Source organism: Hemiscyllium ocellatum, chromosome 2 (assembly GCF_020745735.1).
Source record: "Hemiscyllium ocellatum isolate sHemOce1 chromosome 2, sHemOce1.pat.X.cur, whole genome shotgun sequence".
Taxonomy (NCBI): domain Eukaryota; kingdom Metazoa; phylum Chordata; class Chondrichthyes; order Orectolobiformes; family Hemiscylliidae; genus Hemiscyllium; species Hemiscyllium ocellatum.
The window spans coordinates 31,758,484-31,785,729 of NC_083402.1; the positions used below are offsets into that span (position 1 = coordinate 31,758,484).

Here is a 27,246-nt window from a genome sequence, read left to right on the forward strand (position 1 = left end):
TCCTAGTGTATATCCTTATATTGAAATCTTCATGTTTTGACAAGGCTATCACTATTCGAGATTATATTCAGTGGAATAATATGCAAATAGTTGGGATCTATTTTCTTTGCTCTGTGTTCAGAATTCACCACCCCCCATCCCCAATCCCCCCAATCTGTCTGTGCTTTTGATCAGGATGCATTTCTCAGGAAGTCTACATGACATTGTTTCTCTTTATTCTTACATGAGATTTGGTTGTTGTGATAAAGCCTGCATTTGTTGCCTGTCTTTAATTGCCATTGAACTGAATGGCTTGTTGGACTGTTTCAGGGAGCAGTGGAGACTGTTGCATTGCTGTGGGTCTGGAGTTGTATGTTGGAATCACTAAGCAGTAATGACAGATTTATTTCTCAAAAGAATAGTGAAACCGATGGGCTTCTAATTCCCAGATGTATTAATTGAGTTTAAATTCCATGGTGGATTTTGAAGCATATCCTTTGAGTATTAGTTTGGGCTTTTGGATTACTACTCCAATGATACTATCACTTCACTCCTGCTTCCTCTAACACCTCGGGCAAGGAGTCTACTTTGTGAAGCATACAGAGGAGGCTACATGGAACAGTTGGCAGTCTTTTGTCTGACGTTCCCATATGTCCATTAATGGTGATATTGCAGCAACATGTTTATCATTTATGCAAGTGGTGCTTTACCCCAGAGATTGCCTCATTTCAGACACCAAAAATGAGGCGCTCATGACTATTCATTCTACCTTTCCACCTTGTAAATCTCCCACTCAGAGTACACAATAATTTTGCAATCTCGTCTCTTTGGTGATATGCTCCTCCTGTTCACAGTATACCCTCCCCACTCAACTGTTTTCAATTTGACTGTTTCCCCCCTTTTTTCGTAGTTGTCCTTATTTCACAGTGAACTGGATCTGTACCTTGCAACCTGCCAATGCTGAACATCATCAGTGGCAGGAACAGCTTTTTTGTTCCAAAAACATATTCCTTAAAATTCTTTTCACAACTGCAGTCAACCAGAAGTATGAACTCAGCACTTCATTCTTTCTCTCTGCCTGCCACATCCTTAAAACTTTAGATTTGGTTGGAATATGAATTTTGAATGATGCAATATATTCTATTTGCCAGTTTGCATCAATCCCATCACTTTCAAAACTGCCAGGATCACATCTTCACTTTCCATCCCCCCCCAAACTCCCCCTCCCCCTCCTCAAAATAAAACAAGTTTGACCCATTTGCCTTCCGACCTAATGACACTCTCCTCTTTTTGAGGCCTCAATTATGTTTATTCAAACTTTCAAATATATTCCCTCTGAACTGTATCCATTTGCCCTGAAACTTGCTGTTTGAATTCCTTCAATTTAGTTTATTCTTTCAGCTGGCCTGAAATCATGATGAATGAGCTCTTTCGTTCTGATGATCCCAGTTTCTGTACCACCCACTTTGCTGCACAATGTGGTTGACATTACACTGTACTTGTTGCGCCATCTAGTTTTGTGCTGTTTTGCATGTTTTTCTCCCGTCTGAACAGAACGTGTGCATCCCACGTCTGTTCTCCCTCCCATATTGTAGCTTTTAGTTTAAAATTGTGAAGGACAAAGGCACATCATTGGCTTCAACTAAAAGTGCTGTTCACTGCCTCTTGACTTCTCTGATCATTTGCTCATACAGAACAGATACTTTCACTCTTATCATCTGTTGAAACTCCAGAAGGAGCCTTAAATGACACATCACATCCTATCTGTTGTCAAGAACATAACTTTCACTTTTACAACTTTTATGCTTTGATTGGCTTTTCTCCTACTTCTGTCCATGCTGCTCTTCCTGCATCCCCACTATCACTGTTCTACTTGCCTTCATCACCACCATCTAAGCTATTCCAGTGCTTTCTGACAAGTCTTTGATTCTCCATCTCTTTGAATTCAATTTGCCCAAATGTATTTTGCCTTTGTCATCTTCCACAACAGCAAGTTTGAAATTCTCCAACAAACCCTAACAACTCCATCTCTAGGCGCTCTCCTTTTCTACTGCGCGTGTTCCAGTGTTTTGTGCTACTCTGAATTTGTAAAGGCCATTGAGCTTGCAATCCCTTGTTTCTGAAGGGCTTTGGATATAACGTATGGAAAAGGTGCGACCCAACTGAATGTTGTTGATTAATAAGAGCTATACTACTTGTATGTTTGATTGTTTTCTATCTTATTTTTCAGATTGACCAAATTGCAAATATTAGAGCTACGAGAAAATCAGCTGAAGATGTTGCCAAAGTAAGAGCATTTCAGTATTTAATGTCAGTTTGTTATTTCATTCCTTTCATCTAAATTTCATCTTTTATTAGTTCATTTCAAATCATCATTTGCAGTTTTTTAAAAACCTACCTACTTCTCCATCTTTGGTTACCATTTATTTATGGAGTTCTGAGTTGTTCACTGGTAGCCTCATGAAGAGAACTGTCTGGGAGGAGATATTTCAGTGGTGCTTGACAGCAGAATTTGCAATTCCACAATCTTTGTTTGCTATTGCAGCTGTTTTCGTCTGATAGGCTTGGTAACTTCTACAATTCCTGCAGTCAAAGGAAATAGAAGCAGGAGTAGAATATTTGGCCTTTTCGAATTGCTCCCTCATTCGATATGATCAAGACTGATCATACAACTCAGTACCCTGTTCTGCCATCACCTCAAACCATTTGATTCCTTTAGCCCGAAATACAATTTCGAACTCCTTCTGGAAAATATTTAATGTTTTGGCCCAACTGCTTTTTGCAGTCGAAATTCCACTTGCACACCATTCTTGGTAAAGAAATTTTTCCTCATCTCAGTGCTAAATTCCCTATCCTTTGGACTGTGATTCCTAATCTGGCCTCCCCGGTCATTAGGGATATTCTTCCAATGTTTACCTTCTGTAGTCCTGTTAGAATTTTAAAGGTTTCTGTGAGAGTCCACCCTCATTCTTCTTAACTCCAGTGAATATGGTTCTAACAGATCCTGTTTTTCTTCATCTGTCAGTTCTGTCATCCAGAAATCAGTCTGGTAAACCTCAGTTGCACACTCTCCATAGCCAGAATATCCTTCCTTCAATAAGGACATCAGCATAGCACACTAATCCCAGGTGTGGTCTCACAAAGGCCCTTAATTGAATTCTTGCCTGTACTCAAATTCTTTCACTATGAAAGCTGTCATACATTTGCTGCCTTAACCACCTGTTGAACCTGCATGCTTGCTTTCTGTGACTAATGTATCAGGACAAGTGTGGCGCTGGAAAAGCACAGCAGGTTCAGGCAGTTGCCTCACCTCTTTTGCTTCTCCAGCATCACCCTGTTTGACTCGCCTTTAACTCTCCAGCATTTATAATCTTCACTTTCTCCCCAGACACCCAAGTCTTAATGCACCTCCCCCTTTCCCAATCCATCACTATTCACATCCTAATCTTCCTTCCTGATTTTATTCCCAAAGTAGATAATTTTACATTTGTCCATATTATACTTCACTTGCCATGCATTTGCCCACTCAATCAACTTGTCACAATTGCACTGAAACATCTCTGCATCCTCCTCACAGCTCACCCACTCAGTTTGATGTTGCCTGTAAACTTGGAGATGCAACATTTAGTTCCTTGATCTTAATTATTAATATATGTTGTAACTAGCTGAGGCCCTCACACTAATCCCTGAGGTACCCCACTGTTCACTGGCTTCCACTCAGGAAATGACTTTCTTTTTTCCCTAGACTTTGTTTCCTGTCTGCCAGCCAGTTCTCCCCCAAGTCAATACATTACCCCTGATCCTATGTGCTTTAATTTCACATTCTGATCTCTTATTTGGGACCTTATCAAATGCCTTCTGGAAGTATAAATAAATTGCATGTAATGATTTCCCCAATCAATTCTAGGCAGTACATTCTCTCAAAACTCCAATAGATTTGTTAAGCATGATTTCCATTTCATTAATCCATACTGACTCTGTCTGATCTTGTCACTGTTTTTCAAATTGTTGAAAGCTTGGCTGTTAAGCAATAGACTCTGTTGTTTCATCTTTTGAAATGAAGCCTAGTGTTTTCCCTTCTATTGATGTCAGGTTCTATAATTCCCTGTTACCCCTCTAACTCTTTTTGTGAATAATGGGGTTAGCTACCTTTCAATCCAGAGGAACTATTTCAGTGTCTCTGCTATCTTGGAAGATGACCATTAATGTGTCTAGTATTTTAGGGCCAATTCCTTAAGTACTTTGGAATGTAGATTGTTGGCGCTGGGGATTTGCTGACCTTTAATCTCATCAATTTGCCCAACATCATTTCCCTACTAATACTCATGTCCTTCAGTTCTTCCCTCTCACTTGACCATGTGTTACCCAATATTTTTGGAGTGTTATTTGTGTTCTCATTTGTGAAAACAGGACCAAAATATGAATTCAATTAACCTTTCTCTTTATTTTCCCTTCATAACTTCCCCTATTACTGTTTGTAAGGGGACCTATGCTTGTCTTCACCAATCTGTTTCTCTTCACAAACCTCGAAGTATATTCCCCATAATCTTTCTCTCCTACTGTATTTTCCCTCTCTTAATCAATCCCTTTGTCCTTCTTTGCTGAAATCTAAATTACTCCCAATCTTCAAGTCTGCTTCTTCTGGTTAATTTGTATGCCCCTCCCTTGGATCTGATCTCTATTTCCTTCATTAGCCATTGCTGGCCCACTTTCCTAATGCCTTTTGTTTTTGTGCCGGACAGGAATGAAAAATTGTTTCAATTCATCAATGCATTCTTAAAACGTTTGCCATTGCCTGTCCACAAATATCCCTTTTAAGTAACACTTCCCAATTCCCTAGAATCAGCTCACGTGTCAAACCATCATAATTTCCTCTTTTTAGGTTCAGGACCCTAGTTTCAAAATCAACTCTGTCACTCTCCATCTTTATTGAGGAATTGCATCATATTATAGTCATTCTTTGCCAAGGGACCTCTCAAAGTTAGATTGTCAATTATTCTTTTCCCATTGCACAGTACCCAGTCTAGGAAGTCTAAAATAGTCAGATTTTAGGACAAAGAGGAAAGGAGTTGGGATGGCATCGCTGGTTAAAGAGGACTTTAGTGTAATAATAAGGAAAGATGCAAGCTCTAGATGAGGTGGAATCTGTATGCATAGATGTCATAATTAAACATCAAGGGGCAGAAAACAATTGTATAGCTCTGTATGGACCCCAAAACTGTAATGGCAATGTTTTGGAAAGCACAAAACATCAAATCTGAGCCACAAGCAAAAGAAGGTACAGCTGTAATTATGGGCGACTTCAAGCTCCACATAGATTAGGCAAAACAAATCACTAACAATGGCATATGGGAAGCAAGTTTATCCCCCAATATGTTCATCCAGAAAGCCATTTCTTATACACTCCAGACTTGCTTCCTATATGACATTGTTAGTGATTTGTTTTGCCCAAATCTATGTGGAGCTTGAAGTCGCCCGTAATTACAGCTATCCCTTTTATTGCTTGTGGCTCAGATGTGATGTTTTGTGCTTTCCAAAACATTGCCATTACAGTTTTGGGGTCCATACAGAGCTATACAATTGTTTTCTGCCCCTTGATGTTTAATTATGACATCTATGCATACAGATTCCATCTCATCTAGAGCTAGTATCTTTCCTTATTATTGCACTGAAGTCCTCTTTAACCAGCAATGCCACCCCAACTCCTTTCCTCTTTGTCCTAAAATCTGACTATTCTTGGCTATTCAGTTTCCATCCCTGTCGCCCTGCAGCCACGTTTTCCCTAATCCCAACTATATCCCATTCATTTTATATCTATTTGCAACCAACTAATTTCATCCATTTTGTTGTGAATGCTGCACGTGCTATGACAGAACCTAAAGTATTGCTGTCTTAACATTTGTAGTCCTGTTCACATTATTTAGCACTATGATTTGAATTTTCTGCCAAGAACTTCTCTTATTTTCAGTTATGCCTTTTGTTTTTGCCTGTGTTTCTCTGTTTAGGTTCCCATACTCCTGCCAGTTTAGTTTCCACTCTCCCAAAATGTACCAGCAAATGCTCCCCAAGGACATCAGGCCTGGTCTTGCCCAGATGTAACCTGTTCAGTTTCTACGATTCCTGCCTCCCCAGAACCAGTGTCTCAGGAATCTGAAACCCTTCCCTTTGCACCATTTCTCCAGCCACATATTAATCTGATATATCCTGCTATTTCTGCTCTGACTAGTGTGGCACTGTTAGCAATCTGAGATCACTGTCTTTTGAGACCATACTTTTTGATTTGTTTCCTCATTCCCAGTATTCTGCTTTCATGACCTCATCCCTTTTATTATCTTTGTTTTTGGTATTTATATGTGCAATGACAATTCACACTTCCCCTACAGAATATTCTGTGGAGACACTAGGACATAGCACCTGCAAGGCATCATACCATCCTGGAGAGAAACATCTATCTGTTCCCTTTACAATGGAAGGGCAAAGCAAATGCAAACAAATAAATAAACACCATCCTCCCCATCACCTAACTCCCTACCATCCAAACTCCAGAAGTTTGTACTCAATCTCAGCTGCACTCGTTTGCTGTTGATGTCACTGTTTGTTTGAGTATGGACCAGAAAAGTGCAAAATCTAACCAAGTTAATCACTGTTTAGCTCATTGCAAGATTGTAAACATGGATGTTCAATATAGATTGTCAGGAAAATGTCTATCGTTAAAAGCACCCAAAATTTAATGGCTAAGTGGAAACCCAAGCAGCAAATCACACTCGGTCAAAAGATTACTCGAGTAATTCATGTAATTCCTTTGAAGAGTTTTGGAGTGCTGGAAATAAATGTTATGCAATTTTAATGTAGAGATATGTCCTTGACGGGGCAATAGATGCACTCACCAGTTTCTAGCTAAATATAATGATTCAAACGTTTCAACTGTATCATAATTTTTAAAAAATATTGTCCTTGTGAAAGTAGTGGTGAGTGGCATGGTTACTCAGTGGTTAGCGCTGCTGCCTCTCAGTGCCAGGGACCCGGGTTCAATTCCAGCCTTGAGAAGCTGTCTGTGTGGAGTTTGCAAGTTCTCCCCCGTCTGTGTGGGTTTCCTCCGGGTGCTCCGGTTTCCTCCCACAGTCCAAAGATGTGCAGTTGGTCAAGCGAAATTGCCCATAGGGATTGTGTAGGTTAGGTACATTAGTCAGGGCCAAATGTAGGATAGGGGGATGGATCTGGGTGGGTTACTCTTTTGAGGGGGTCGATGTGAACTTGTAGGTCCAAAGGGCCTATTTCCACAGTGTAGGGAGTCTAATTCTAATTCTAAAAATTCTAATTCTTATTGAAACGTTGCAGTCTAGCTCGTGTTGGTACATCCACTCTATTGTTTGGAACAGTATTCTCGGTTTTCACCTAGTGAGAGTAAAGGAATGATGAGAGTTCTGTGTTAGAACGGTGCATGTCTTAAAGGGGAACTAGCAGAATTAGTGTTCCCATGCATCTGCTGCCCTTTTTTTGTAAATAATGAAGGTTGCAAGTTTGGAAGATGCCGTTGCAATAAGCTTGGTTTGTTTGTACAGTGAATTCTGTAGCTGGTACTTTCAGTTGCCACAGTGCACTGATGGTGGTTGGAGTCCCAGTCAAATGGTCCTAACTTGATATCCCGTGGAGTGAATCCAGTTGGTTGAAGACTGACCTTTGTGATACTGTGGACCTCGAAGAGGCTGAGATAGATCATCCACTCAGCACTTCTGGTGGAGAGTGCTTCTAGTTGCTTCAGCCATGTCTATTCCACTGACATGCTGGGATCCTCCATTATTGAAGATGGATATTTGTTTGGTTGCCTTTTCCAATTAATTGTTCATTGTCATTCACAATGGCACAGGGCTTTAGATCTGGATTGTTCAATGCTATTTTTCACTTGCTTCTGCTGTTGTTTGGCTTTGTGTTGTAATTTAAGTGCTTTTTAACGCCTTACAAAATTTGCATTTCAATTCAGTTGATGTGTACTTCATTATGTAGCATGTTGACTCTTTACACATAGTATGAGAACTAACTGCTCCCAAGTCAGGCACATCCTGCCTCCAAGTAGAGAAAAGCTTTTATGTCCAGCTTTTCCATTTTCTATAGTGGCTTATTTTTTTGTGTTAGGTCCCAAGTCTAAAGGTGAGCAGATTATTATTGACCTACTGCACCCTTTGTTTTAAAGTTTTGAGATGGGTTTAAGAGTTACTTGGATGATGTACTGAATGGTTGGTCTTGTTTCAATTCCTGTCCTAAATTCAAGATTTTCATTAATTGTCTTTGTTTACGTTGACTGAATAGTGGCCACAGAATTAAACCAGAACTCGAGTTTATTTTAATAACAGCATAATGCCAGCATTTGTTGCGCAATCTTAACAGCTGTGCAACTGAGTGACTTAACTAGGCCATTTCAGAGGGTTGTTGGGATTCCTGTTTTGGACCTGGAATCATATTTAGCATAGTAGATGTCCCTCCCTGAAGACATAAGTAAACAGAGTGGGTTTTTATAGTGATCAGCAATGATTGTCAATAGTTTATTTATTCAGATTAAATTCCATCAGCTGCTGTGGTGGAATTCTAACTCCTGTTCCTAGACCATTAGCCTGGGCTTCTGGATTACTAGTCCAACGCTATTACCACCACATTACTATTTCCCTGTTAAAAGGGGAGGCACTGTGGCTCAGTGGTTGGCACTGCTGCCTCTCAGTGCCAGGGACGAGGTTCGATTCCCGCCACAGGTGACTGTCTCTGTGGAGTTTGCACATTCTCCCTGTGTCTGCATGGTTTTCCTCCGGGTGCACCAGTTTCCTCCCCACACTCCAAAGATGTGCAGGTCAGGTGAATTGGCATTGCTAAATTACCTATAGTGTTAGATGAATTAATCAGAGGGAATGGTCTGGGTGGGTTAATCTTTGGAGGGTCGGTGTGGACCTGTTGGGCCAAAGGGCCTGTTTTCACACTAGGGAATCTCATCTAATCTAATTTAATCTAATCTAAAGAAAATTGTCACCATTTGAGGAAGGATGGATTAGCATTTTGAGTTAAAGTCCTTCTTCATTTAAAGCCTTGCTTAATTTGAATCGTCTTTAAAATCTTCAGCTCCTTACTTGAAGCCGTAATAAGCAATTTATTGATATTGAATTTATTATCTTGTCCGGCATTTTGACGTGAACATTATTGACTGGTATTTAAAAAAAATAACGTTGGCTTTCTTAAAGCAGTTGAACTTGTAGTTTGAGTTTCAGGAATGTGATGCCAAAATTCACTCTTCACTGCACCGTTTGTATTGCCCATTGCGTCTGCACATATTGAGAAACCAGATCCCATTGGGTATTGCAAATGGCTACTGGTGGAACAAACCTGGATGTAGCAGATGCACAAATCCGTGTTCAGTTGGTTACCTGTATCGGTTGCTACCATTATTTGCAAAAAGCATTTAGTTTCCTGTGCCAACACTGACCCTACCCCTCCAAGAATTGTCATAATTTCAGCTGTCTAGAGCTCATGTTTTAGATGAGGAAACCAAATGCAATATTTCCAAGTTTGCTGAAGACCCAAGACTAGATGAGACTGTAATTTGTAAGGAGTGTGCGAGATGGCTACAGGGCATGGTCGAGTGTCTAGACAAACATATGGCAGTTGAGGTATAAAGTGGATAAATTGAAGTTATATACTTAAGTGTAAAAAAACAGAAAGGATGAGTATTATCTAAATGGTGCTACATTGGGAAGCGGGGATGTTCAAAGAGATCTGGGTGACCTTGTATACCAGTCATTGAATGTAAACAGGCATATGCATCAAGCAATTAGGAAGGCAATTTGTAAGGGAATTTGAGTTCAAACGTTAGGATGTCTTACTGCAGTTACACAGCTCCTTGATGACACCATACCTGGAGTAATGCACAAAGCTTTGGTCTTCTGACTTGAGATGATGTATACTTGCCATAGAGGGAGTGCAGTGAATGTTCACCTGGCTGATGCCAGAGATGGCTGGACTGGTCTAGGAGGAGAGGTTGATTCAACTTGGCTTGAATTCACCACAGTTTAGAAGGATGTGAGGGGGGTCTTATTGAAAGGCATAAAATTTGACCAGAGCTGGACAGACTAGCTGGGGAGAGGATATTTCCCTCATTGGGGACTCCAGGATGCAGGGTCACCGTCTCAGAAAACAGGAAACATATCTTCACTCAAAGGGTGACCAGCCTATGCAACTTGCTACCACAAAAAGCTGTGGAAGCTGAGTATATTCGGGGTTGAGTTTGATAATTTTTTAGCTTTTAAAGGCACCAAAGGGTATGGGGAGAAGGAGAGAAATTGGCATTGAGTTAGAGGGTCAGACATGATTATATTGAATGGCCCACTCCTGCACCCAGTTTCGTTGTTTGTGTTCCCTCGTTTGACTCTTCTGTTTAGGTTTGAACGTACTTTTTGTGAAGCACATTGTTTAATGGATTAATAGTGCATCAAATGAAGAAAAATATAAAGTGAGTGCAACTGGCTTTAAGAACTGCTGTCATTGGAGAAGAAAAATGCCTGCAGCTTCTTTCTTTCACTCTGTGATGTCAGCTTTAGTCCTTGGATCCTTTTCTTTGCCTTGATTAATTTCCAAGTACAATAAGAATAACTGAGCAGTGCCCCATCTCTGGCATTTAGCGTTATGTTTCTGAATCAGCCTGACTTGCTTTGATCTGTTTTAATGGATCTGTGTTTTTTTCTTGGTCATTCACATGTGTCTCTGTTAAGGTCTGAAGTTGCTGTCTATTTCTATTGCCATTGAGAAGGTGTTAGTGGTGGTGAGCCATTTTCATGAACAAAGCAGAATGACTCCTTAGGCCTTTATAGAGAATAGTTCAAAACCAGCCGCATTGCTGTAGGTCTGGAGTTAATTGTAAAACTACATTGGATAAGGATGGCAGATTTTTTTCCCTAAAGCACAGTGGTGAGCCAAATGTATTTTTAGGAAAATTCAGCACTTTCACAGGCATGCTTAATGATGAGAGCCGTTTATTCCAGATTTTGTTCATTATGTTTAAATTTTCCAGCAATCATGTTGAGATTTGTACTCCTGTCTCCACATAATTAATTAACGCCTCTAAATTACTAGTTTAGCAACATCACCACTTTGTTGCTACAGAGGAACCTCAATTATCTGGCATTCGATTATCCAAACATTCGATTGTCTGGCTAGAATGCTCCTCACCCAAGGTGTGTGGATAATCGAGGTCCCTCTATTATACCCCATTGTTGCAATTCAGAATTTCTGCCAATAATTCCAAAATTTGGTGAAATGTATATTTTAAGTCGTTTTTTGTGCATAATTTACTTGGTCAATTTGTTTAATAATCATATTCATTATTGTTTGCAGAAACAGAAATTGTTGGAAAAGCTCAGCAGATCTGGCAGCATATGTGAAGAGAAATCAGAGTTAACATTTCATGTCCAGTCACTCTTGGAACTGATGGAAGTAGGAAAATATTGGCCACTAGTTACCATCAGTTCTGAGGAAGGGTCACTGGACCTGAAACGTTAACTCTGATTTCTCTCCACAGTTGCCGACAGATCTTGATTTCCAGCATTGTAGTTCTTTTGGGTTTTATTCACTATTGTTTAAAATGTTACTATTCTACGTGGTAAGATGCTCATTTCAAAAGTTTGCTTACTTCCAAACATAAAGTTTTTAACACACTGTGCTGGCATTCGGCCTTTCCACTTAATGCTATGCTAGGGTTTGAGCTATTTGGAGAGGCTGAGTGGCTAGGGCTGTTTTCTCTGGAGGGTCAGAGACTGAGGGGCGACCTTATAGAGGTTTATAAAGTCATGAGGGGCATGGATAAGGTAAATAGACAAGGTACTTTCTCTGGGGGCTGGGGGTGTCCAGTACGAGAGGACATTGGTGAGAGGGGAAAGATTTAAAAGACATCTAAGGGGCAACTTTTTCATGCAAAGGGTGGTACATGTATGGAATGAGCTGCCGGGGGAAGTGCTAGAGGCTGGTACAAATACATTTAAAAGGCACCTAGATGGGTATATAAATAGGAAGGGATATGGACCAAGTGCTGTCAAATGGCATTAGATTAATTTAGGGTATCTAGTCGATGTGGACAAGTTGGACCAAAGGATTTGTTTCCATGCTGTAAATCTCTGTGACTCTATATGAGCCTATGAAGGTTCTGTTGGGTGGGTTGAAACATGACCTTGGAGCTTCCGATATTTTCAGGAAAGAAAAGCTCAGTTGAGTGGTGAGCTGGTTTGTGTGATGCAGTGACAGCGACAGCGACAGCATGGGTTCAATTCCTGCACCAATTAAGTTTGGTGTGAAGGTCCTATCTTCTCAAACTCTCCCCTCATGTGAGGTGTGGTGACCCTCAGGTTAAACCATCATCAGTTGTCCAGGAGAAGTGGGAACTGCAGGTGCTGGAATTAAGAGTCAAAACGTGTAGTGCTGGAAAAGCACAGCAATTCAGGGAGCATCCGAGGAGCAGCAGAGTCGACATTTCAAGCATCAGCTTTTCATCAGAAATCAGTTCTTCCAGTTGCAGAGCTTATGCTTGCAGCATTGACTGTCCTGCTCCTCCGATGCTTCCTGACTGGTTGTGCTTTTTCAGCAGCACACTTTTTGACTGTCATCAGTTGTCATCTCACTCTATTCAAAGAGCACTCTATAGTCTTGCGAGGACTGTAGTGACTTTCCAATGACTTTATTTCCAGAAACAATTAAGATGAAATATTTTCTTTGATTCAGCCTGCCTGCCATTTTTGTTCTGATGCTTTGTGTGAAAGTAGGTTTTCAAACAAGCAGAGACTTGTTCTGAAATAAACTTTCAGAGTGTGTTCCAAGTGCTTAGTAGTTCTCTGGATAAATATCACTGGAAAGAGCTCAGGCAACAACCATGATCTCTCTAATAATACATCCCATGACCATATGATGCACTGAGAGTTGCAAATCGAGCTTAATTAATATCATTAACCAGAAGTACAAGCTAAGTCAGCAGATTTGGTTAGATTATATTGCTTTGTTTAAGTTACAGTATATTTCAAAACAATAAAAGATTTTAGCGTTAAGCACTCGCCTAGTCGTAGTAACCCACATAACTGGCAAAAGTCTTATCGTGGGAATTAGCTTTCTGTGAGCATTCCTACTGACTCTTGGTGCATAACAAAATAATAAAAACATTAGACCCTGACTACTTTTGAAGTTATGTTAACTGAAAAGAGAAGTGAATCAAAAATAAAAAAAAACAATCAAAAGATATTTGAGTAATGTGTTCCCATTTGATATCAGTACTGATCAATCCCATGTTCAAGCCTTTCATATTCTAATGGTGCCATGATCAACATTGTTTTGGAAATTAGACCAGATCTAGCCCATTTGGCTCCTGCTTCACCAATCAATAAAAGGGGGTTCTCTTGAAAAGTCGTAGCATCTGTATCTCTAAGCCAGGAGACCCGGTTCAAGTCGCACCTGCTCCAGAGGCATGTAGTAACCTATCTGAGCAGGTCGATAGAAAATATTTACCATTTAGTAAGACCATAGAGTGATCTTATTGGCCCGTACCTCCACTTTTCCATCTGATGCCCATAACCTCTACTCTATTGTGGATGAAAAATATTTCTGAACAAGTCAGAGCAGTAGATGTGATCGATATGGACTTCAATAAGGCGTTCGACAAGGTTCCCCATGGGAGACTGTTTAGCAAGGTTAGATCTCATGGAATACAGGGAGAACTAGCTATTTGGATACAGAACTGACTCATAGGTAGAAGACAGGGTGGTGGTGGAGGGTTTTTCAGACTGGAGGCCCGTGACCTGTGGAGTACCACAAGGATCAGTGCTGGGTCCTCTACTTTTTGTCATTTACATAAATGATTTGGGTGCGAGCATAAGAGGTACAGTTAGTAAGTTTGCAGACAACACTAAAATTGGACATGTAGTGGACAGCGACGTCGAATTCTCTATTCCTGAGATGCTGCCTGGCCTGCTGTGCTTTGACCAGCAACACATTTGCAGCTGTGATCTCCAGCATCTGCAGACCTCATTTTTAAGCGAAGAGGGTTACCTCAGATTACAACAGGATCTGGACCAGATGGGCCAATGGGCTGAGAAGTGGCAGATGGAGTTTAATTCAGATAAATGCGAAGTGCTGCATTTTGGGAAAGCAAATCTCAGCAGGATTTATACACTTAATGGTAAGGTACTAGGGAGTGTTGCTGAACAAAGAGACCTTGGAGTGCAGGTTCATAGCTCCTTGAAAGTGGAGTCGCAAGTAAATAGGATAGTGAAGAAGGCGTTTGGTATGCTTTTGTTTATTGGTCAGAGTATTGAGTACAGGAGTTGGGAGGTCATGTTGCGGCTGTACAGGACATTGGTTAGGCCACTATTGGAATATTGCATGCAATTCTGGTCTCCTTCCTATCGGAAAGATATTGTGAAACTTGAAAGGGTTCAGAAAAGATTTACAAGGATATTGCCAGGGTTGGAGGATTTGAGCTGTAGGGAGAGGCTGAACAGGCTGGGGTTGTTTTCCCTGGAGCGTCAGAGGCTGAGGGGTGACCTTATAGAAGTTTACAAAATCATGAGGGGCATGGGTAGGGTAAATAGGCAAAGTCTTTTCCCTGGGGTGGGGGAGTCCAGAACTAGAGGGCATGGGTTTAGGGTGAGAGGGGAAAGATAAAAGAGACCTAAGGGGCAACGTTTTCATGCAGAGGGTGGTACGTGTTGTAATGAGCTGCCAGAGGATGTGGTGGAGGCTGGTACAATTGCAACATTTAAAAGGCATTTGGATGGGTATATGAATAGGAAGGGTTTGGAGGGATATGGGCCGGGTGCTGGCAGGTGGGACTAGATTGGGTTGGGATATCTGGTCAGCATGGACAGGTTGGACTGAAGGGTCTGTTTCCATGCTGTACATCTCTGACTCTAAGTCGGCCTAGATACTAATTGGCTGATGACAGCATCCAGCCTGCATTTGATTCGCTGCATTACCCCACATAAACTGGTAAACAATGTAGCAGGAAAGTGAACAGAATATGAACAGAGTTCCAGTTTTAGAACAGTACCCACCTGAGGCATATCACTTCCACGGGTGAAAGGTTGTGCACATTTAGACTTGATGTAAATTGCATGTTCAAACAAAAGGTGTCATCCCCTGAAAATTATGTAAAGCTTTACTATTGTTACAATACTGACAATCTCCACGTACAAACAATGTAGAAATAAACTATTTTGACAAAGGGTCAGTTAGACTTGAAACGTCAGCTCTTTTCTCTCCTTACAGATGCTGCCAGACCTGCTGAGATTTTCCAGCATTTTCTCTTTTGGTTTCAGATTCCAGCATCCGCAGTAATTTGCTTTTAAAAATAAACTATGTTCTGGAAGATGATTAGTGTTGTTATGAAGCCAACTGATGGATGATATTGGTTAAGTCAGATCCCAGATGGTGACCTGCTTCATGACGAGAGAAAGCAGGAGAATGGGGATGGGAAACATACCAGCCATGATTGAGTAACAGGGCAAACACAATGGGCCAAGTGGCTTGTGTCTTATGGTCTTGATTGACCACAAGTTTTGTTGTTGTTTGTTTATTGTGCAGTCAGTCACTGAAATATTCAATCTACTTTAAATAAAGGAAATTAGAAGTTTATTATATATGAAAGAAAGGCTTGAGCTATGTTTGGTTGCTTCTGACAAAAGTTAATATGGAAAGAAGAAAAGCAGAACGTGGCTTAATATAAGGCTGTGAATGTATCCATGAAAATCAAGGTGGGATTCACAAAGGTGAATAAGTATCTTATTGCATACTGGATTGATTTGAAAAATCCCTGTAAAAGGAGCTGAAATAGGTGATACTGCATGATGTCCACATCGTCATAGAGACATACAGCACTGAAACTGACCCTTCAGCCCAACTAGTCCATGCTGACCATAATCCTAAACTAAACTAGTCCCAGTGGCTGCACTTGGCCCATATCCCTCCAAATCTTTCTTATTCATGTACTTATCTAAATATCTCTTAAATATCCATCCTTTCTTTGGAGGTTCATTCCACACATGAACCGCTCTGTGTTTAAAAAAAGTTGCCTCTCATGTCTTTTTTAAACATTTCTCCCCTCACCCTAAAAATATGCTCCTAAGTCTTGAAATCCCCCACCCTCTGGAAAAGACACTTGGTGTTGACCTTACTTATATCCATCATTATTTTATAAACCTTTGTAAGGTTGACTCTCAACCTCCTTTATGTTTGACAGTTCTGAATACTTGGGGTAGGCCTGGTGGTGCTGACATGTTCTAAGAGAATTTGGTCAGTACGATTGACCAGCATAATGTTGCTGTTACTTTCAAAATGAGTGATATTTGTGTCTGTATGAATTTTAATTCCATTGGGATTGGCAAAACAAGAGACAAAACTTACAATCATAAAAGGATTGGAGGACCTTTTAATCACTTAAAAGATGAGTTATATAGTTGAAACAGGTGCTTGCTGAATTTAATGTTCACGAGCACTAATGTATTTGGCATACATATCCCAGTTAGACACTGGGGAAACCTTTGGCATTTGGAGAACCAGGCTTCACTTGATCAGAACCTGAGTTCAAATCCTTTAATTAAACTAAATCCACTGGCTTTGTTAACATTTCTACAGCTTATATGTTCAATAGTTTTGTTTTATGTTTAATAGAACACTTTCAATGGGTCTCTATTTAATAGTTCATTCACTTTTTTTTTATTCCATAGAGCATAATGGTGTGGTATGCCAATTTAGCAATGCCAAGTATCTTAGTTATGTACACCATGGTGTTTGGTGTTGCTACAGTAATTTGTCTACAGTTGCAGCTTCAGCACCTTGTATCACCATAATTTGGGCATTGTTTCTTTGTACATTTAGGCACTGGTAACAACCTTTATCCATAATAGAATCCAAACAGTACAGAGAGTTCAGTTCATTGAGTCTGCACCAAACTGCCAAGGTGTATCCCACTCAAATCCAGCCCCCACACCCTGCATTCCTCATGACTAATCCACCTAGACTGCAAATCTTTGAGCACTATGGGCAATTTATCATGGCTAATCCACCTAGACTGCACATCCCTGGGCACCATTGGCAATTTAGCATGGCCAATCCACCTAACCTGCACGCCTTTGGACTGTGGGAGAAAACCAGAACATCGAAAGGAAACCCACGCAGACACGGAGCATTTTCAAACTTGCTGTCACAGATTCCACCCAAGGCTGGAATTGAACCTGGATCCCCCTAGCACTGTGAGGTAGTAGTGCTAACCATTGTGCCAACCGTTGTGTTGTCAGTAGTATGTTGTTTTGGTGGGTTGATGGGTATTGTTAATAAGAGCTATACTTATATAGATTGAGATTTAAAAAACAGGTGTTAATGAGTAAATAATCCATGTTCAGAACTCTGGATGAAATCATAAATTAACCTTTTTAAATGAAGATCTGTTTTTCAACTTGAAAAATGAATGCTATTGCAATTGCATGATTATAGATTGGCTATTGCCCAGTCCTGAATATACAGGTAGCCCCCGCTATACCTGAAAGTAGACCGTTCCTAGGAAATCTTTTATAAGCCAAAAATGGCATAAAACAAAGATGCATGATTTATATGGGAAAAAGTATCGCCGTTTTCATAAAAGCGAAAATCCTCTTCGGATTTCCAAAAATGCGTATTAATGTCAGTCTTTCATAAAAGCAAAATCATGTAAAGCAAACATTCAAAAAGCGGGAGATACCTGTACTTGGAAAGATATTTGTCTAATACATTTATAAGTTCATAAAATATAGGAACAGAATTAAGCCATATCGGCCCATTGAGTCTACTCTGCCATTCAATCATGGCTGAAATGTTCCTCACCCCAATTTTCCAGCCTTCTCTCCATATCCCTTTAACCCATTACCAATTAATAATCTGTCTAACCCTTCCCTAAATGTATTCACTGTTCCAGCATCCACTGCACTTGGGGGATAGTGAATTCCACAGATTCTCAACCCTTTGGGCGAAGTAGTTTCCCCATAACTCTGTTTTAAATTTGCTACCCCTGACCCTAAGACTATGGCCTCACGTCCTAGAATGCCCCACAAGAGGAAGCATCCACTCCACATCTGTTTGTTATGCAAGTCATACCTAGTAAGACCCAAGGACATTGTTTGGATTAACTGTGGCCAAGAGTATAGGTTCTGCCTTTCAGACTGCACAGCCGAGAAGTTTTCATAGCATGTGCATGTCACCTGGTTAATTTATCAAAGAACAATCAGCATTCTTTTCCAAGCTCATCTTTTATTAACGTTTCACAATCTTGAACTATCTGATTTCCAAGTTAATTCAAGTCTGTTGATTTCGACTCAAAATGCTTCTGGGATTAGAGTTAGCATCAGTTAAAGATCAATTTTGTTTTGCTGTTGGGAGTTAAAATATTGTCAGATTGAGTGAAATGCTGTGACAGAATATTCTTGTGCCAAAATTTACTACAGCTGGTGAATAAGTGGCGCCTGCTGTTCGTTAGACTTGCCTGTGCCTGTTTGATTTACTAGATGTTTTACTAAATTGCAGAAGTAGGTAACTGGGACCTGTGAACTTATAAACAATTGTCCATCTCCTTAAATCTATCAGATTGAAGAATTGAGGATTGAACATCATTGAATGTAAGATTGAATTTAATGCCCAAAGAGGGAAAAAGATATTTTATTGGAAGAAGCCAAAAAAAATTAACGGGAGTAATTTTGTTTTTTCAAAAAAAGTCTCTCAAGGCCTAATACATATTTATTTACAGCAACATTTGGTGAAATACAGGAAAATCATGATGAATCTTGGCATTCTCCCAAAATCTGTTAAGTGGAGCTTCCGAATAACTGAAATGACTGCTATATAACCCTACAACACACTGTCTGAAAAAGATTATAAATTGAAACATAGTAATGGAGTAAATAGATAGAAAACTATCTTTACTTTTCAGTTTACCCTTTACAATTGCTGGTCTATTGAAAGGCATTGACAAATGCTCAGACTTAACCCAAGAAAAGCAGTAATCCTTTTCTGCTTGGTGCATTGTGTTTGGATGTCGCAGTACTGTCTGCCATGTATCAGTGTAGTCAAGCATGTTTTTGGTGTTTTTGTGATGCTTAGTTGAAGAGCATACTGCATTTTGCAATTGCCTCTATTGTACATAGCACAGAGTCATCTTCCCTAGTGCATATTTCTGTAGTTGATTCTGTATAAGCTAGGCTGATTAGTTAACATGGTCATGTGAAAAGCCTACACAATTTGACTAATCCAGAATTACCAGTTCATAATTTCAGTTTATCATGGGCAGCATTCTATTGAATTTTCTCTTTTGCCAATGAGAATGACTGACTATTGTGATAAAATTGAAATTTTGTGACATCCAAATTTAACTCATCACAATTTCACTTATGGACCTTTAAAAGGGCAACAGCTAAGCCTAATGTAAAGCTGACATTTTTTGTCCAGCCAAATATCATATAATGTAGTTCTCTTGATGTTTCACTTTACCTGTTACTTGTCAGTGTTCCAGTTACTGTGCTTGGTGGCGGCAGAGTGGAAGTTGTCACTGGACTAGCAAAGGCAGTAGCTGTGCAGATTCACTAATGTCAGACAGCAGTATAGGTTTCTTGTTGGATTCACTGACATGTGGCCACTGCTTTTGCCTCTCTTCCTCCTTTTTAAAGTGCCATAGTTCTGGTCTCCCTCCTGTAGGAAAGATATTCTGAAATTTGAAAGGGTTCAGAAATGGTTTACTAGGATGTTGCCAGGGTTGAAGGGTTTGAGCTATAGGGAGAGGCTGAATAGGCTGGGGCTGTTTTCACTGGAGCGTCAGAGGCTGAGGGGTGACCTTTTAGAGATTTATAAAATCATGAAGGGCATGGATAGGGTAAATAGACAAGGTATTTTCCCTGGGTGGGGGAGTCCAGAACTAGAGTGCATAGGTTTAGGGTGAGAGGGGAAAGTGACCTAAGGGGCAACTTTTTCATGCAGAGGGTGGTGTGTATATGGAATGAGCTACCAAAGGAAGTGGTGGAGACTGGTACGATTCCAACATTTTAAAAGGCATCTTGGATAGGAAGGATTCAGGATGGGTCAAATGCTGGTAAATGGGACTAGATGTATTTAGGATATCATCTGGTTGGCATGGACGGGTTGGACCAAAGAGTCTGTTTCTGTACTGTACATCTCTATGACTCCATGAACATTGGTTGCAGAAAACCCATCTGGTTCACTAATGTCTTTTAGGGAAAGAATTCCACCATCCTTTCCTACATGTGACTGCAGACCTACAGCCTTTTGGTTAACTTTTAACTGCCCTCTGAAAGGCTTAGCTGACTGTTCAGTTCAAGGCAGTTAGACAAGGACAACAAATGTCAGCATTGCCAGTGATGTCAACATCCGATGAAAGAATAAAGCAAAACTTTTTTTTTTTAAGAACAGAAACTTAAAGACATTCTGAACAAAAGTAAAAGCTGAGAGAATTGCACTCTACCAGTAATTCTTCATTCCAGAGTGACAGTTTTGGTGGTAATTCAGACTTTTCACACCTTTTAAAAGGGTGCTTGGACTAAAACGAACAAGCCTTGATTTTTTTTTGTTGCAAGTGTTTTCATATCTGCCATTTAAGCACAGACATATAAAGCTGCTGAACTGTTTGGATTTGGTGAGGTTCTATTTTTGGTACTGAAACAGCACATCTTGACTGTGGCTGATCTGTTTGACCATGTATCGACTCTCACTTGAAGTTGCTGTTTGACTTACACTTAACAAATGACAAATGTCTTTGTGTCTCTGTTATCTTCACAGTACATTCTGACCCATTGTAATTAGCTAATCAGCTGTTATAGGGCCAGGGCCTGTTTTGAAGTTGGACTTAGCTGTCCACAGAAACTTTCCTGTAATGTTCATTTTCTACAAACTGGAAGGCTTTGTTTGAAATAACATTTTAGCAAACAACCTGTTATCAATCAAGATTTTATCACTGTGATGATCAGAACAATGAACTATCAGTGTATTTTCCATGCTGGTGTGAAGGAATTTATATTCTTGCTCTTCTTGTGTGACCATTTTTAAAAAAAACGTACATTTTAAGGGTACTTGAACATTTTGAGTCTTGCCATCTGTTTCAAATTACAAGCTATTCGGAATGTCAGACTAACCTGATATCACAGCAAATGGAAGAGAGTTAAAGCTATAACTAAGTATGGTTTGCTTGTCTGAAATAAACATGCATTCAATTTTTTTAAAAAGCAATTGATTTATGATTATCATTTCCAATAGTGATTGATTTAAACAAACTAACCGCATTTTGCTTTAGAATTACAAGACTGAAAGACCGCGTAATGCTGGATTTCCCACTAACTTACAATGTAATTTATGAAGCAGACAAAAACAGAAATTGCTGGAGAAACTCAATAGGTTTGGCAGTGTCTGTAGAGAGAAAAACAGAGTTAATGTTTGGAGTCCAGTGACCCCTCCTTCAGTACGGAAAAGGATCTGAAGGAGGACCATTGCAATTGAAACATGAAACACTGGATAGAAAAACAGAGTTAAAGTCCAGTAGCCCTCCTTCAGACCCCCTTTCATACTGAAAGAAGGTCACTGGACTCAACGTTAACTGTCTTTCTCTCTACAGATGCTGTCAAACCTGCTGAATTTCTCCAAGTCCTGGCTTTGTTTGTTTCAAATCTCCAGAATCTGGAATTCTTTGTTTTATTTTGGTTCTGAAACAATTGTACATGTTGTAAAATCTCACCAATGTCATTTTGTTTAAAAAGCAAACAATCCCAGAATAGAAAACTTTTAAAAAAAAATCTGTAATCTAAATACCTGTGTCTCAAAAGTATCTCTGAATGTTCAGTAATCTGTTTCATGACTACTGCTTTGCTTTTTTGTATCTTACTTTTGGCCTTAATCTTTATAGAACCATGAGCAGACTCACCCAATTGGAGAGATTAGATTTGGGAAGTAATGAATTCACAGAAGTGGTAAGTAGTTCCAGGAAAATAAATACTCACTGGTGCATATCTTAGTTATTTGTAAAGCACTTAATTCTTGTTTTAAAACATTTATGAAATGCCTTCAGGAACACAGCTGTATTGTTCATTCAGATGGAGAAAAGGTTACCTTAAAGCACAAAATTTAAAATTATATTGCAAAACACAAGTTAAAAATGTAATCATACTCGGAAAAAGAGTTTGTAATCAGGATTTACAAAGCTGAGAAGATTGTCCAGCAAGGTAAAGGTCAAAAACAGTGGCAAGGTTTATCATTCAATTGAAAATTTGTATAGGTTTCCGTAAGATCGTAGGAACAGGGATAAACCATCCGAAACCCTCCAAGCCTGTTCTGCCATTAAATAGAAGAATGTCTAATCTGACATTTCCTCACATCCATGTTCCTGTCCATTTCCCATAGCCCTTGATTTCCCTACTGATGAAGATTTTATCTCGGCATTAAATATGCAAAGCACCCTGCCCCTACAGTGCTCAATGGCAAGGAATTCCAAAGACCTGCAACTCTGTGAAAATAACTTCCTCCTTATTTCCATCTGAATTTGGAGCACCATTATTCTGTGATTATGCCCTCATCATAAACTCCTACATGAGGGAAGTATTCTCTCAGCTGTTACCCAGTTAAGCCCCTTAAGAATCCTATATGTTTAATTGAAATCACCTTCATTCTTCTGAACTCCAGTGAGTAGTCCTGACCTATGCTCCTCTACACCATGGAACATTGCGGTAAACTTTCTCTGAATTGCTCTAAAGAAATAATATCTTTTCTTAAATAAGTAAACCAAAGACTGCACTCGGTACTCCAGATGTGGTCTAACCGGCACCTTGTACAGTTGCATCCGCTGCACCCGATGTGGCTTCCTCTATTTTGGGGAGACGGGCCGCCTTCTTGCGGAACGCTTCAGGGAACACCTCTGGGACCCCCGGACCAACCAACCCAGCCACCCCGTGGCTCAACACTTTAACTCCCCCTCCCACTCCTCCAAGGACATGCAGGTCCTTGGACTCCTGCATCGCCAGAACATAACAACACGACGGTTGGAAGAAAAGCGCCTCACCTTCCGCCTGGGAACCCTCCAACCACAAGGGATGAACTCAGATCTCTCCAGTTTCCTCATTTCCCCTCCCCCCACCTTGTCTCAGTCGATTCCCTCGAACTCAGCACCGCCCTCCTAACCTGCAATCTTCTTCCTGACCTCTCCGCCCCCACCCCACTCCGGCCTATCACCCTCACCTTGACCTCCTTCCACCTATCACATCTCCATCGCCCCTCCCCCAAGTCCCTCCTCCCTACCTTTTATCTTAGCCTGCTGGACACACTTTCCTCATTCCTGATGAAGGGCTCTGGCCCGAAACGTCGAATTTCCTGTTCCTTGGATTTTGCCTGACCTGCTGCGCTTTAACCAGCAACACATTTTCAGCTCTGATCACCAGCATCTGCAGACCTCACTTTTTCCTATAAGACTTTGCTACTCTTATATTCCAACCCCTTTGAAATAAGGGCCAACAATCCATTAGCCTTGCTGGCTACCTGCTGCACCATGACAATGTGCAGATCTGTATTCTTCTAAAAACACACTTTTTTGGTTTAAAACTTAGAGCCAAGTTGCATTAGTTTTTGTTAATGCTATGTAACCTGTTTTATCTTCATTCCAAAAGAAATCTCAGTGTAACTTACTGTTTCTGAATTTCAAGCAGAGATATTCTTTCTAAATAGGCTGATTCAATTATAGCTGCTGATCAAATGGTTTAGAAAGATACGTAGACTCCTTTTGAACAACACATCAGTGCTTTGATTTTATATATGCTTTTCTTTAAATGTCTCTTCTGATTTGTTTCCCTATTAGCCTGAAGTATTAGAACAACTGACTGCACTAAAGGAGTTTTGGATGGATGGCAATAGACTTGCAATTCTCCCGGGGGTATGTGTCGTGCTGTGGCGCTAATTGATGCTGCACTAATTTAACCACATAGTTATTAAATGAATATTACATAAATTTAATTGGGTGAAATGAAATTGGAAACTCATTAACTCTTTTGGTTCTTGACCACAAGCATTCAATTGATGCTGAACAATTTTCCCTTAAATACTATGCTAATTCAAATTGACAGTGAGTAGTGATAATGTGGCTTGGGGAATCGTGTTTCCAAAACACACACATTAAGTTTCATAAAGAGTAGTGGAGCACGGAAAAAGTAGAATCTGAAACTGTGCAAGTGACTAAAGTTAGAAGCTTCTAAAATTTCGAGAGAGAGAGAGAGACAGCAGGGTTAGCAGCTTCATAAAGTATGAGAGGGAAGAGCAGTGCCAGCAGCTTCTGAAACATTGCTTGAGAATGGGAAAAGATGGTGAGGTAGCTTTGTTAATAAAGGAAGGTATCGGTGCAGCGGTGATTAGTGATATAGGTGCAATAGATCATGATGTCAAATCAGTTTGGGTGGCAATAAGGGATAACAAGGGAAAAAGGTCATGGGCAAGAGTCAAATGTAGGCCCCAAGAAGTTGCCTCACTAAAGGGCAAGTTATAAACTGGGAATTGTGTAAGAAAGGCTCCAATTTTCATTGGTGATTTAATTTGTAATTTGATTGGACAAGTTCGATGGGGTAGGGTAACATGAATCTTACTTTGTACAATACATCAAGAATTGTTTCTTAGATCAGTATGTTGCAGAATCTACCCAGGAACAAGCTATTTTAGATTGAGGTAGTAATGCAGGATTAATGAGTGATCTTGTTGTTAAAGATTCTGGAGGGTAGCAATCACAGTGTGACACTATTTCAATTTTAGTTTGAGGGAGAACAACTCCAATCTAAAAATAGATCTTCGACTTAAAATAAGGGCAGCTACAGAGAGGTGAAGAGAGAGTTGTCTAATGTGGTTAGGAAGGTAGACAAAAGATAAGGGATGTGACCACACTCAGAGGATTCAGAGGAGGTTTACCAGGATGTTGCCTGGGCTGGAGAGTTTCAGGTATGGAGAGAGACTGGGCAGATTGGGGCGGTTTTCCTTGGAGCAGAGGAAATTGAGAGAGACATGAATGAGGGACATAGATAGGTAGACAGGAAGAAATCTTCAATCTCGAAAGAGGAATCAATGACATGGGGGCATAGATTTAAGGTAAGGAGTAGGAGGTTTAGAGGAGATGTGAAGAAGTTTTTAATCCAGAGGGTGGTGGGAATTGGGGACTCGCTGCTTAAGAAGTTTTTAAATATGTGCCTGTGATGCCAAGTGCTGGAAAATGGAATTGGAATGATTTGGTGTTTTTTTGACTGATGTTGATGTATTGAGCGAAAGGGGCCTTTTCTGTGACTATCAGGAAATGTTAGGGATCCTGTAAGGGTCTAAAATGGTCATATCCTTCAAACTTTATGTGTGGAACCAATTATTTTCATGTTACAATGTCACAGTGCACCAGTTTAACCAGGATAATTTGATTCTGAAAGGTGTTTGTTTTTGTTTTGAGGTGGTCGAAATAATGGTCTTGTGATCCAACATATTCTCCTGCAATTGCATGAGACCATTTAGCTTTCAAGAAGGTTTAACTTCTGCTATTAATAACTGAGAGGATAAATTCTGGTATTGGCTGAAAATCCAGATTCTGAGAAAGTATTTGAAGTGTCATCCATTTGTTAGCTGTATCTCCTCAATGTGTTGTTTTCATAAGAGTGTCACAGGTATTGTGGCAGGTTTCAGGTATGCTGACATAGCCAAAATAGCTCATATGAAATAATGTTTGAAATGGAGCATTAGTAATAATTCCAAACAAAATTCCATGCATTTTCTTTCTTAGAGGCGGTTGAGCATTCTTTGCTTGTGATTATTCTTTTAAATTCTCTTAGGATTTTATTTTAGTTACAGGAGATGTTAATCGTTTACTAAATATGTAGGTCATGTATTTTGTGTTTTTCTTTTTGGAAGGGAAAGTCCTTTTTATGTATAAGTGATGCAAAGAAGCATGTTTTTACTTTGCATCCTTACATTTAATGTTGGGAAATTTGGATTAGTTGACTGGAGTTTTTTGGGTTCATATCATTTGATTTACTTATTAACTGAAAGTGGATAGATAGGAGAATCTACGGCATGATTCCTGAGCAATTTCAAGGTATTACATCTGAATCACTATTCTACCAAATTTTATCAATTTATTGATGTGGAATGAAACTGAACTTGAGTTAGCTGTGTATAAAATAAATGTTTTTCCTGATAATGAGGGAATCTTGTGTTATAATTGAGATGAGACCTACTGTGTACACTCTAATAATTGAATTTGGGCTATAATTTTGAGCAGTACTCCTGATTCACGTAGTGGTGTGCTGGGGTTGAACATCTCGCGCATCAGAATTCCCACAGTTTTTGGCAAATGCAGAATTTTGCTTGCTTTGCTACAGTGTTTTTTTGTTCACCAGTTTTCTGCACTCCTTAAAGATATTGGTTCCTTCCAATGACATTGTTCCATGGGCACTGGTTGTCCTTCACGTCTGTGCAAACACATCATTTTATATGTGAGTCTAGGTCGTGAATGTTACCAAACTGTTCAATTTGGAGGAACATACATCTGAATTTGATCACATCTCATACTTGGAAATATGCAGTTTTGGCAAGAGTTTTTCCATTTAAACTCCATTTCCTGCAAAACATCAAGGCCAGTTTTTGTCCTGCAACATTGCCCTCACTGTGCTCTACATGTTCACCAGTCATTAATGTTAGAATCTGAGGCTTTTTTAGTATGTTTGTGTCAGATACTGTGCCTGAGCAGCTGAACTGTCAAAGGGGCTCTTAATTGGTATTATCTCTGTGATATAAATGTAACTGAATATTAAATTTCTGCTCTATTTATTTTCTTTCTTTTAGTTTATTGGCAAATTAAAGCAGTTGACCTACTTGGATGTTTCCAAAAACAATGTGGAAATGATTGATGATGCCATATCAGGTTGTGAGAACCTTCAGGACTTGCTGCTGTCTAGCAACGTGCTCCAACAGCTCCCTGAAACAATTGGTTTGTTACTTCCAAGTGTATAATATATTTGTGAATGTTTGAAAAAGAAAGTATTCTTTGTCTAAAAGTATTAACTAGAATATTTTAGATTAGATTACTTAGAACATGGAAACAGGCCCTTCGGCCCAACAAATCCACATCGACCCGCTGAAGCGCAACCCACCCATACCCCTACATTTACCCCTTACCCAACACTACGGGCAATTTAGCATGGCCAATTCGTCTGACCTGCACATCTT

General features: G+C 39.9%; 1 protein-coding gene across 9 annotated transcripts in view; it reads left to right on the top strand.

Annotated features, from left to right (window-relative positions):
* erbin (erbb2 interacting protein) overlaps positions 1-27,246 on the top strand; it is a 256,213-nt gene that overhangs the window by 165,310 nt on the left and 63,657 nt on the right. For all 9 annotated transcript variants that reach the window (XM_060835501.1, XM_060835530.1, XM_060835475.1 and 6 more), the window contains 4 exons: positions 2,210-2,266; positions 21,920-21,983; positions 23,858-23,932; positions 26,863-27,007. In XM_060835501.1, coding sequence (XP_060691484.1) covers positions 2,210-2,266; positions 21,920-21,983; positions 23,858-23,932; positions 26,863-27,007 — 341 coding nt within the window. The remainder of the gene's footprint in view (positions 1-2,209; positions 2,267-21,919; positions 21,984-23,857; positions 23,933-26,862; positions 27,008-27,246) is intronic.